Source organism: Tamandua tetradactyla, chromosome 2 (genome assembly GCF_023851605.1).
Source record: "Tamandua tetradactyla isolate mTamTet1 chromosome 2, mTamTet1.pri, whole genome shotgun sequence".
NCBI classification, from domain to species: Eukaryota; Metazoa; Chordata; class Mammalia; order Pilosa; family Myrmecophagidae; genus Tamandua; species Tamandua tetradactyla.
The window spans coordinates 166491997-166504134 of NC_135328.1; the positions used below are offsets into that span (position 1 = coordinate 166491997).

Here is a 12138-nt window from a genome sequence, read left to right on the forward strand (position 1 = left end):
CAAAAGGTGGATACAACCCAAATGTCCATAAAGAGATGAATGGACAAACAATATGTGGTATATACATAGAGTGGAATATTATTCAGACATAAAAAGGAGCAAAGTGCTGATGTATGTTACAACATGATTGAACCTTGAAAACATGTTAAGTGAAATAAGTCAGACACAAAAGGACAAATATTATAGGATTCCACTTAGATGAAATAGCTAGAATATGCAAATTTATATAGAGAGAAAGCAGACAGGGGTTACCAGGGTTGGGAGAAAGGGGAAATAGGGAGTGTAATGGTTTAAGTTCATATATCAACTTGGCTAGGTTATGGTGTCTAGTTGTTTGGTCAAGTAAGCACTGGCCTAATTGTTACTGTGAGAGTATTTTGTGGATTTATACCACCAGTAAGTTGATTGCATCTATGGTTGATTACATCTATAATCAAGTAAGGAGACCTCCTTCAGCAATGAGGGAAGTCTCATCCAATCAGTTGAAGGCCTTAAAAGGTGAACCGATGATTTCAGCTCAAAAAGAAGAATTTCCATCTCTACTTTCACCAGCCAATTTCACCTGGGGGAATTCAGAGAAGACTTTCAGTGGAGTTGCCAGCTTGCACCTTGTCCTATGGAATTTGAACTTGCCCAGCTCCATGGTCAGGTGAGCCAATTCTTATAATAAATCTCATAATATTTACATAATGCAATGTCAGATCTGTTTCCCTGAAGAACACTGATATGAGAGTTACTGCTTAATGGGTACAGAGTTTCTGTTTGAAGTGGTGAAAAGGTTTTGGAAACAGTGGCGACTGATGGTGGCACAACATTGTGGATGTAACTAATGCCATTGAATGGGACGCTTAAAATGATTAAAATGGCAAATTGTGTTTATATGTCTTTTACTACATAATATCTTTTTTAAAATAGACACAAGAAAAAGAGAGGAGACACGAGGGACATGGGATGTCTACCTGTTTTGGGAAAACAAAAGTAGAGGAAGGTATCAGCAGAACTGAGACAGCTTGCAGTAGGGGAAGCCAAGGAGAAGCTCGCCAACTCCCGCCACGAAATTCCAGAAAGACACAGGAATAGGAGGCACCAGGTATTCTAAAAAGGAGACGAAAGACCCATAGCTAAAACACGGGGGAAGTCTGACTGTCACCTTTGGCTCCCTGCCCACCCAGCAAAAGCCTGGAGTTTTAGTAGGTGGAGATGTCCCAGACAGGAGCAGGCAGGCAAAGTGGAAGGAGGACAAACAGCACTAGAGTGAAGAGGGAGGGCTTAGGCGGTCGTCCATAAACTAAATGTTGAGACCCTCCAGCCTCCTTTCCCCAAACAATAGCACCTACACTTATACCCCTAGATGGAGGAATCTTTTCTAGAGAATCTGGATGGTTCCAGAGAAAGTACCTAGAAATTATTGGCAGTCAAGAGTCTCCCAATGGAATGCCCAGTGAAGCTCCCAATTGACAAGTCCCACCCAGGCAAATAGCATTTTAGTGCTTTCCTCTTGTGAGCAAAACAAGCAAAAGGAAAAAAGTGAACTTGGAATAATAGGAGGCAACACGAGGAGTGAAAGAAAACTTAAAACTGTAACATACTTAGATAAAAGAACAGGCCAAATACATGACAAGAATTGGGGGGATTTTTTTCTAAAAAGCAGTCCATAACACAAAAGAGCAAGGTTAAATTTAAAAATATGATTTAAAAAGTCAATATATCCTAAATACTTACACCCAAAGCACGAGCATTGAAGAAAGAAAGAAAGAAATGGGAACTCCTGAAAATTAAACACTTTTGTGCATCAAACATCTTCGTTAAGAAAGTAAAAAGACAGCCTACTCAAAGGGAGACAATATTTGGAAATGATATATCAGATAAAGGTCAAGGATTCAGAATAAATAAACAGATTGTTCAGCTCAACAACAAAAAGACAGACAACTCAATTACAAAATGGGCAAAAGACAAGAACAGACACTTCTCAGAAGAAATACAAGAAATACAAATGGCCAAAAGGCACATGAAAAGATGCTCAACTTCCCTGGCTATTAGGGAAATGCAAATCAAAACCACAATGAGATATCATCTCACACCCACCAGAATGGCCATTATCAATAAAACAGAAAACGGCAAGTGCTGGAGAGGATGTGGAAAAAGAGGCACACTATCCACTGTTGGTGGGAATGTCAAATGGTACAACCGCTGTGAAAGACAGTGTGGCGGTTCCTCGGGAAGCTAAGTATAGATTTGCCATATGACCTGACAATACCATTGCTAGGTATCTACTCAGAGGACATGAGGGCAAGAACACGAATGGACATTTGCACACCAATGTTTATAGCAGCATTATTTACAATTGCCAAGAGATGGAAACAGCCAAAATGTCCATCAACAGTCAAGTGGCTACACAAGCTGTGGTATATACATACGATAGAATATTATGCAGCTGTAAGACAGAATAAAGTCATGAAGCATGTAACAACATGGATGGACCTTACGGACATTATGTTGAGTGAGATTAGCCAGAAACAAAAGGACAAATATCGTATGGTCTCACTGATATGAACTGACATTAGCAAACGAACTTGGAGAATTTCAGTTGGTAACAGAGACCATCAGGAGATAGAAATAGGGTAGATTTTGGGTAATTGGAGCTGAAGGGATACAGATTGTGCAACAGGACTGATAGCAAAAATTCAGAAATGGATAGCACAGTACTACCTAACTGTAATACAATAATGTTAGAACACTGAATGTGAGAATGATAGAGGGAGGAGGGCTGGGAGCACAAATGAAATCAGAAGGAAAGATAGACAATAAAGACTGAGATGGTATAATCTAGGAGTGCCTAGAGTGTATAACAATAGTGACTAAATGTGCAAATTTAAAAATGTTTTTGCATGAGGAAGAATAAAGGAATGTCAACAATGCAGGGTGTTGAAAATAGATGGTAATTAATATTTTAAAACTTTAACGTATGTGTGAGACAAGCAAAAATGTTTATTTGCTACAAAATTTATATTTTGACTAGTGCATTTCCTAACATAATTTATGTGGACAGCTTAATCGAACACCATAGTACTTGGAACCTTGCGTAGGGCATGAGATTTTGTAGGTTTGTCCAGAGTGATGCCCAGATAAATCCAGAGCAATCTGAACAGTGAATAGGGAAGTATTTGCAGAGTCCCCTAGGGGGAATGGTGGGAAAGAGGAAAATTCAACTTCCCCAAGTGGAGAATTCTTGATATTCTCACAGGCAATGGGGACAACCAAAGCAATAGGCAGAGCCTCCAATCTTGGGGGTTGTTCATATGAAACTTAATTCTGCTACTAAGCCTACTTAAAATTAGGCCTAAGAGTCACCCCCAAGAGAACCTCTTCTGTTGCTCAGATGTGGCCTCTCTCTCTCGGCCAACACAGCAAGCAAACTCACTGGCCTTCCCCTCTCTACATGGGACATGACTCCCAGGGGTGTGGACCTTCCTGGCAACATGGGACAGAAATCCTAGAATGAGCTGGGACTCAGCATCAAGGGATTGAGAAAATCTTCTTGACCAAAGGGGGAAGAGCGAAATGAGACAAAATAAAGTGTCAGTGGCTGAGAGATTCCAGAGTCGAGAGGTTATCCTGGAGGTTATTCTTACACATTAAATAGATATCACCTTTTAGTCAAGTTGTAATGGAGAGGCCGGAGGGAACTGCCTGAAAATGTGGAGCTGTGCGCTGGTGGTCATGTCTCTTGAAGATAATTGTATGATTATATGGATGTCGCAGTGTGACTGTGTGGTTGTGGGAGCCTTGTGCCTGATGCTCCTTTTGTCTACCTTGTAGATGGACAAGTAAAACATATGGATTAAAAGCCAATATAGAGTTAGAAGATAAGGCCAAGGAAATTTACCTTAAAATACAACAAAAAAGATAGAGATAGGAAAATAAGAAGAAAAAGAAAAAGATGAGAAAATTAGGGCATTAAACCAGAGCATCTGTCATCTGAAATGAATTCCTAAAAGAGAGAAAACAGAGGGAAAAAAATCATCAAAGGGAAAAAAAAAAAACTCAAAAAAAAAGTTTTTCCAGAATAGAAGGTTATGCTTCCAGGTGGAAAGGCTCACCAAGTCCCCAACACATGGGAGAAAACAGACCCACACTAAACCTATCAAGAAACTTTAGAACACACAGGACAAAGAGAAGGTCCTAGGAGCTTCCAGAGAGAAAAACGCAGGTCACGTACCAAGGACAGAAAGCCAGAAAGGCATCAGACTTCTCAACAATGACACTTGAAGCTAGAAGGCAATGGAGTAAAGCCTCAAAACTCTGAGGGAAAATTATTCCCAACCTAGGATTTTATTTTCAACTGAATTATTGATCAGATGTGGAGGTAGAAAAGAAAAACATCTTCAGGCATGCAATCATCAAAAATGTTAACTTCCATCATCTTTCTCAGGAAGTCACCAAAATGTGGGAGTATATATTAAAAAGGTGGAAGACACAGGATTTTTTCGATAAAAATAAAATATTAAACAAAAAACTACATTTCAAAGCTTTTTTTTTTCATGAGCAATCCCCAGAATCTGGTTTTCATCTCTCTCACTCCTCATCCTCTTTTACTTTTGTCTAAAAACAAAACAATACTGTATTTTATCCATTCTACAATATCATTTCAACATTTCTGAAATTGAGATTATATTGCGTATCTTAAATCGATAAAATTAGCAGCAGCTAATATTTGCAAGTTGTTTTACAGTTAATCACGGACTTCCATGTACATTTTCTTCCTTGGGCTTCATAACAACCTCCTGAAATGAGTTTTATCAACCCCACTGGGTCCAGTGAAAACCGAAGATTCAGTTTGGTAAAGCCACCAGGGGAGAGCCCACACTGCAGGGGGTGTGGAAGGGAGGCTGAGCACTGCTTGGGCACCTTTTTCTTACCAGCATTTTAGATAGACCATCTCATTTAAGTCTGCTCACGTGACACTGAACTGAGGCCCAGAGAGGTGACACCACGTGCTCCACCCCACAGCCAGCGCAGGCCAGAGCTGGGATCTGAACTCAAAGCCTCTCTCCACTGCCTCTGCTGTTTGGCTGGGAGTTATCCCCCCACCCCCACCCCATGTTTCCACGGAAACCAAGCCCAGCCCAGAGCAGGCCCTTCCCACCCCACCCTCTGTCTCCGGGCTCCAAGCTCCAGATGCACTCACTGCATGATTGCGTCCCGGGCCGGGTCGGAGAGGTAGCGCTTCGTTCCCCCCAGGAACAGGGATCCGTATCGCTGACGACTGTCCTTTGTGTCCTTCAGCCAGGTGTTGAGGTAGCGGCCCACACCTACGGGGTTCTGCCCCAGGGAGAGGATGACAGGCACTAACAAGCTGAACAACTTCCCCTTCTTAGATTCTTTCCTGCTCCATCCCACCTACTCCGGGGTCGGAGGACCAGAGCCATCAACAGCAGGAGATGAAACTCGCCCAAGGTCAGGGGAAGATAAAGGCGGGAGAAGAACCCAGCCATCCAAGCAGAGAGCCAGGGCTGAGGGGCAGGCTGGGGAAGTGTTAGGAGCAAGAGGCCAGGTTCCAGACCGAGGATAAGAAGCATTTGGGGAAACCTAGGCATGCAGGCAGAGGGGCTTCCTGCCCTGGCGAGAAGGGCGGGCTGGGCCCCTGCATCCGGGACCCCTCATCAGCCCTTCACCCCGTAGTCGCAGTGTATATCTAACTTGTACCTAAACATTTTACTTGGGGTCCCCAAGTGGTGACCCTCTCCCTTGTAGGGGGTGCAGGCTGGAGGTGAGAAAAGGAAGGATTTCGAGGACTGGCTAGCTGGTTCTTATGGGAATCGAGCAGTGGAGGCTGGGCACGCAGGGGACCCTGCTGTCCCTCCGGAGCGAGGGAGAGGTGGCTGGCCCGCTGCTCCCCGCAGAGGAGGGAAAGCTCAGGGTGTAGGGGTGCAGAGCGGAACAGCAGCAGCAGCACATACTGGGAAGACAGGTGAAGTTATAAGCAAAAGTTACCCAGGGAAACCCCAAGAGACCCTAAAAAAACAAAGCTGCTCAAAACCAGGCAAAGGTAGCCTATTGGAAGCCAGAAGGGGTCACCTGACTGGGATGGGGGAGAATGTGAGGGGATTCCTGGGGCGCTGGAAATGTGATATTGAGTGCTGTGGGTGGTGGTGACACCCACTTTGTGGTGAATGCACTTTGTGACAACTCACAGAGTTGTTCGCTCAGGATCCAGGCACCTTTCGGTGGATTATTACGCTCTGATAAAAAGGTGCACTTAAAAACAAGGGGGTAGGGGAAGAACAGAATAAGGTTTATGCCCCAAACCATTTGTGTACATTCAGAAGATTTGCACAAAAAAAAACCACAAGAATTTGTCTATCTTAGAACGCTAGCAAACGAAAAGTTACATCACACACAGGGGAGGGCTGCCTCTGGGGAGTGGGGAGAGAGTGAGAACAGGAAAATGACAGACTGGGATAAATGACACAGGAGAGGGCTTGCTCAATGAGGGGTGCAAAATGGGCCACCTCCACCGGCTGTCCTGGGGGTCCCAAACAAAAACAAAGAATGGAGGGAGCGTTTCTTCTGGGAAAGAAATAGAGAGTGGAATGGCTACAGGGTGATGACCCTTGGCTCAGTGGTTCTCAAGTTTGTGGTCCCTGAAGCAGCATCATGAGTACCACTGTGAACTTGTCAGAAGTGCAAATTCTAGGGTCCCATCCCAATTCCAGCCTGCTGAATTAGAAGCTCCAGCCTAGGGCCCAGCCATGTATGTTTCATCCAGCCCTCCAGACGATGCTAATGCACTTAAGCTTCAGAACCATTGTCTTAGAGAAATGAGGGGGTAGAGGCAGGTGTCAGGTCTGTTGAAGAAAGAGAGGTAGGATCCAGGCTCACTCTCATAGCATCAATTCCCGGGGGCAAGATGGGTTGGGGCTGTCCCTAGAGGCAAGGAAGTTTCCCTATCCATCGCCAGGTACCTCCCGCCCCAACCCATCCAGGCAGACCAACTCACCCAGTTTCCCAAAATCATCTGGTAGGCCTTTACGCCCGCCCGCTTGGAGGCCAAAAGGAAGGGTGGCTGGTTGGCACTTTTACACTCCTTCTCCTGTGGAAGCCACATACCAGGACCAGACGTGGCCTAGGGGTAAGGGATTACAGCTGAAATCAGGAAGAGGCTCTGGCAGTGGTGAGCCCCACCTGGACCAGACAGGCGAGGGTTCCTGGCAGAAGACCTTCCCCACCTGGTAACCCTAGACTGAGTCTAGGATGGTGAGAGGTAGCCAGCCACCTCCAACTCACCAGGGACCCATTCTCCAGGATGAAGGGGCTCTGTGGTGACCTCATGGCCCATGCCACCCACTCTAACCCCATCCATCTGCCTGACACTTCTTTCTAGGTTCCCCAGGGTCCTTCATGGGCTGGCAGGGTCCAGAGAGATGCTCCAAACCCCAGACAGGAGAGGAGAGAGTACACTGGCTTTGGATCCAGGCAGGCTAGTTTCTATCCCAGCCTCTTCTCACCTTTACTGGGGAATCTGGGCAAATCCCTTTCCATCTCTGGGCCTCAGTTTGCTTATGTTAAATACAAATGATAATCCCTCCCTTTCAGGGGCTGGAATGTGCCTAGCCCAGAGCAGACATTCAAGAAATGATGGTGTCCTTCCCTTGTACCCCACTCCTTCCCAAGCCCTTAGCCATTCTTTCCCATCTTGGGGTGGGGTGGGGTGCAGACCCTGCTTGGGGTAACCAGTTAAAGTCCAGACCACTGTTGCTGCCACCCCAGAGGACTCCCTTGACACCAGAGACGGAGACCACCATTCCTTGGGACAGAGCAGGTGAGCAGGAAGAGCTTTCTGCATACTCTTCCCTGACCCAGCTTTTCCTCTTGCCCTTTATGGGTGGGGTGGGTTTCGGGAAAGTCTGGCAGGGGGTGGGGAGTGGATGGAGCACTTCCTGCAGCCAGGCTCGATGCTACTGGCTCTGAGTACATAACCTCCTTTAATTCTCAACACTGCTTCATGAAGTAGGAGCCATTATCCTTATAGGTCAGGCATGTAACTGAGGCTCCAGGAGTGAGAGGGACTTACCCAGAGTGGCTGATACGTGCAAGACCAGGATTGGAAATCAGATCGGTCTGAGTCCCAAGACTGAGCTTTGCCCCTGAAAATAGTCACTCACCCCACCCCATCCTCCACCCCCAGAGGAGAGCAGCCTTCCAAAAGAGAGGAAGCTCATGGGGAACACTGACTAGTTTTCGGGGGCACTGGCTAAGGGTGGCCCAGTAAATCCTCTCTGAAGGGGTTTCTGGGTAACGGGGCAGTTTTGAGAAAACCCCACGCTTCTTATTGTTAGGTGAGTTAAGTTCATCCACAAAGCTCTTGAAATTCATCAGTTCCCTGGGCTTTTTATTCTGAAAAAGAGAGAGAAAGAGACCTATGACATCAGGAAAATCAAGAGGATCCTTTCTTGGTCCTCTTCAGCAATCAGGGAACAGCAAGCACGAACAGCAGTGGGCTTCACTGCCTCCCCTGCCATCACGCCGCGGGGCCGCCCCAACAGCCCTCCACCCCACAGCGGTTCCAGGCTGGAGTCCATCTAACAGAGTCTCCTGCTACCCCCACCAGTGGGCCCACACCCCACAACAGACAACTTGTGTTGGACCATTCATTCTTTTCCCTTCATTTATTATTGAATCATGAACTGTTCTAGGCAGGATCGATATTCAAAATATTTTTAAAAGCAGGGTAGTCTGGGCATTGGCCAATGAGAACAGGCCAGAAGAGGGTCCCCAAGCTCCTACTATGCTGCTCAAGGGGGGAGGTGGCGTGTGCCTCAGAAGTGCCAGAGGAAAGACCAAGTCCGAAGGCTCAGCCAGGAGCCATTTACCCACTGGTCCAAAGTATTTCAACATTTAACCACTGCCACCCCCTCTCCAGCTCCCTGGATGCCCTTTACCATAGCACTCATTCCTGCTAATGCTCTTTACTTTTCTTTTTTAATATGTCCACTGATGGTTGTGTTACTTTTTCCGTTAAAATGTAAGTTCCACAAAGGCTGGTTTCTCCAGCACCTACACTATTACCTGGCCTAACTACTCACTGAATGAATGCATGGTGGGAGCAAAATAAACAAGTAATTGGACAAATGCTTACTTCATTCCAATTGCTATGAGCATGAAGAAAGCAAAGCACAGCATAACAGGAACTTGATGGGGAAAGGAAGTGTCAAGTTAAAATCCTTCCTCAGTTTCCTCTCCTGGCTTTCCAGTGCTCTGCCTCGTTAAGAGAGCACTGCCACAAACCCAACCAGCCTGGCTGGTCTGTGATGCCTGGATGGTGTTTGCAAAAAGTCAGGACATTCAAGGACCCTGCAGCCTTATGGCCAGTCTCCCACCCAGCACTGGCATCGCACAGTATCTGCATCTCCTTGTTCACTGCCCGCCAGTGCAAAGGAGAGAGATCTAGCCCCAAAGCCAGCCAGGCTGACTCAGGTTCAAATACAAACTCTGCCCCTGACCAGCTGTTTGTAACCAGCCTCAGTTTCCTCATTTAACCCAGGGAATCACAGCCCCGCTCTTGCTGTGAGGGTGAACTGAGCAGGGTGTGGAAAGGGCCCTCGCTGTGCCTGGCACAGAGCAGAGAATCAGGCAGTATTAACTGTGCCTGCTACTAAGTGTGTCCTATCATCTTGCTGGGGAATGAAACCCCCTCTGCCCCTTGGCTCTGCCCGGGCACACACCTGCCCAGGGTAATGTCCATAGGGCTTGGGCTTGCTGCGGTCGCTGGAGAAGATGTCATAGGGGCCACGGGTTCCGACTGATTGGGCCAGGTATGTCTCGATGCCACTTTTCAAGTGGTAGGTCCCTGGCGCCAGACCGCTCCCCTAGAGCAGAGCACAGATGACAAGCCCAGCAGAAGAGCTGCTGAGGCAATTCCAAAGCCCTCTGGGGTCTCGGTCTCCCCACTTGCCCTGGAAGTTTCCCTCCAGGGCTGTGCAGGACAGTGAATGAGGCCTGGCCAGGTGAAGGGTTACCTGATGAGCCAAGGGGGGTGGCTTATTGGTCATCCTGCCCATGAGGCCCTCCGAATGGGACCGGTTCCATGCATTCTCCTCCAGCTGCGTGTAGGGATTGCCCTTCTCCCCGTAATTTCCAGGGCCCGGATAGAAGTTCTGTAGTGGGGAGTGGGGGGTGGAGGGAGTGTAGGCATAAAAGCCATCAGTCCCACTCCTTGTGCTGAGTGCATCTAAGAAAGAGACACCTGGAATCCCCCACCCCCACCCCGAGAAGGGAATGGGACTTGCAAGGCCCCTGAGTGTTAACTGCCCCCCAACACACCCCATAACTGACCTGCAAGCTCCCCCCCACTGCTCAAACCTTCAGTTTCAAGTTGAGCATTTTCAGCAGGGCCCCACTGCCTGTCCACCTTATCTCCTCCTGCTCCCTTCCTCCACCCTACACCTCGGCCCAAATGGGCTTCTCGCTGCTCCCCAAACACCTACCACCCTGTCCAACCTCTCTGTCTTTGTGTATGCTTTTGCTGCCACCTGGAATGCACTTCCGGCCTTCTTGCCCTTGGAATATTCTACTGATCCTGCAAAGTCAGCTCAAATATCATCTCTCCCAGCAATGAAACCTTCCTTCTCCTATCACCCCAGACAGGAGCTTGCTTTGACACCACAAATTCCATCCCTTACACCCCTGCATAAAGGCCTGAATTTGCACAAGTAGCTTTTTCACTCTGCTGTGAGCAGTGCTGTGACCTGGAAAGATCTGGAGTCCGGGGCTCACATCCTGGGTCCTAGCTGAGAGATGCTGGGCTTCTTTGGAGCTTCATGGTCCAGATTTGTGACTTGCGGATAATAATACTTTCCTCCAGGATAATGGAGGTGACGTTAAATTATGTCCATAAAGACCCCTGCACAGTGCTTGGCACATGGTGGACACCAAAATATAAGTCAGAGTGGGGTGGCTGTAGGGGGGTGGGGTGGGCAGGAGACTGAGAGATTGAGAACTGTGGCTGGGATCACCAGCTGGGGGCTGACTGCAGGTGAGAAGGTGGTCTTTGTACACGGAGGGAAGAGGGTGACTGCAGTGCCATTGGGTGGATGGGTAGGGATCCAGGAGGATGCTCGCCATGGTGCTGCATCTTTTAGCCACACGGGGTCACTGCCACTCCACAGATGGCTTGGTCCTACCCACTCCGGGGGCCTTGGAACCTGGCCCTGGGATGCAGCGGAGAGCCCAGCCCAGAATGGGATGTGCTGGAGGGGCCAGGGAGCTCTGCTGGGGAACCTGTTCACCCTCAAGGAACAGGATGACACGTTACCTCCTTCCAGCACCCAGGAGTCCCCAGGCGCACTGGGGAGAAAACTCGCGAGGGCAGGAAGGTGGGTTCCTGTACCATGTGTCAGGTGCTTCGCAAGCCTTATTAACATCCTAGGGGCGTCCCTATAAAATGGGGGAAAATGAAGTCAGGGCCACAGGCAATTAAGAGATGGGGAAACTGAGGCTCAGAGAGGCAAACCGCGTGGCTAAGTTCCCACCTCTGTGAAAAGGGCAGCATGAGGGTTTCAGTTCCATAATCCATGATCTTTCTGAGTCTCTACCATTTGCCAGACACTGTGGTGGACAATGAACAGCCCCCACAACACCGGGAGAAACGAGGGCTCTAACAAAGTAAGGAGAGCTGCTGCTCCTCGAGTTTACACCCCAGGCCCTGCTTGCTGGGCACTCTGCCAGCATAATCTCCTTTCTTCCTGAAAACCTTCAGGAATACCCTGGGTTGATGTGAATGCCCTTTATTTTAACCGAAAGCTATATTGCTTTTGGGTCTCAGGCAGGAGTGATTAGTTCTGGGGTTGGGGGGAGTATGGGAATGGAGCAATGGTCACTTCTAAGATTTGTATTTAGCTGGACCCTGAAGAACGAAGAGGCTCCCAAAAGATGGGTGTGGGGGAGGGTGGTATGGCAAGCAAAGGCAAAGAGGAGGGAGCAGAGTCTTTAGAGGTGGGGTTTGGGGGTGGGGGGTGGGAGGCACACGGGAAAAGAGCAGGGAGTCCTGAAGCCTAGAGCAGGGCGTGAAGGTGTTCAGGGAGGTGAGTCTGGCAAGGTCCAGGAGACCCGAAAGCGGTGAGAAGGCTCCCCACCTGT

At 48.1% G+C, this 12138-nt stretch overlaps 1 protein-coding gene across 6 annotated transcripts in view; it reads right to left on the reverse strand.

Annotated features, from left to right (window-relative positions):
• Nucleotides 1-12138, reverse strand: part of CIMAP2 (ciliary microtubule associated protein 2) — a 40969-nt gene that overhangs the window by 23790 nt on the left and 5041 nt on the right. For 4 of the 6 annotated variants that reach the window (XR_013170944.1, XR_013170945.1, XR_013170943.1 and 1 more), the window contains exons 5-10: nucleotides 10020-10157; nucleotides 9726-9869; nucleotides 8236-8397; nucleotides 7001-7126; nucleotides 5189-5322; nucleotides 960-1095 (exon numbers count right to left, since the gene is read on the reverse strand). Coding sequence is in view for 2 of the 6 variants with exons in the window: in XM_077149531.1 (XP_077005646.1) it covers nucleotides 960-1095; nucleotides 5189-5322; nucleotides 7001-7126; nucleotides 8236-8397; nucleotides 9726-9869; nucleotides 10020-10157 (840 nt within the window). In the remaining 4 variants the exon portion in view is untranslated. The remainder of the gene's footprint in view (nucleotides 1-959; nucleotides 1096-5188; nucleotides 5323-7000; nucleotides 7127-8235; nucleotides 8398-9725; nucleotides 9870-10019; nucleotides 10158-12138) is intronic. The other 2 variants (XR_013170946.1, XM_077149532.1) reach the window with 1 other exon arrangement.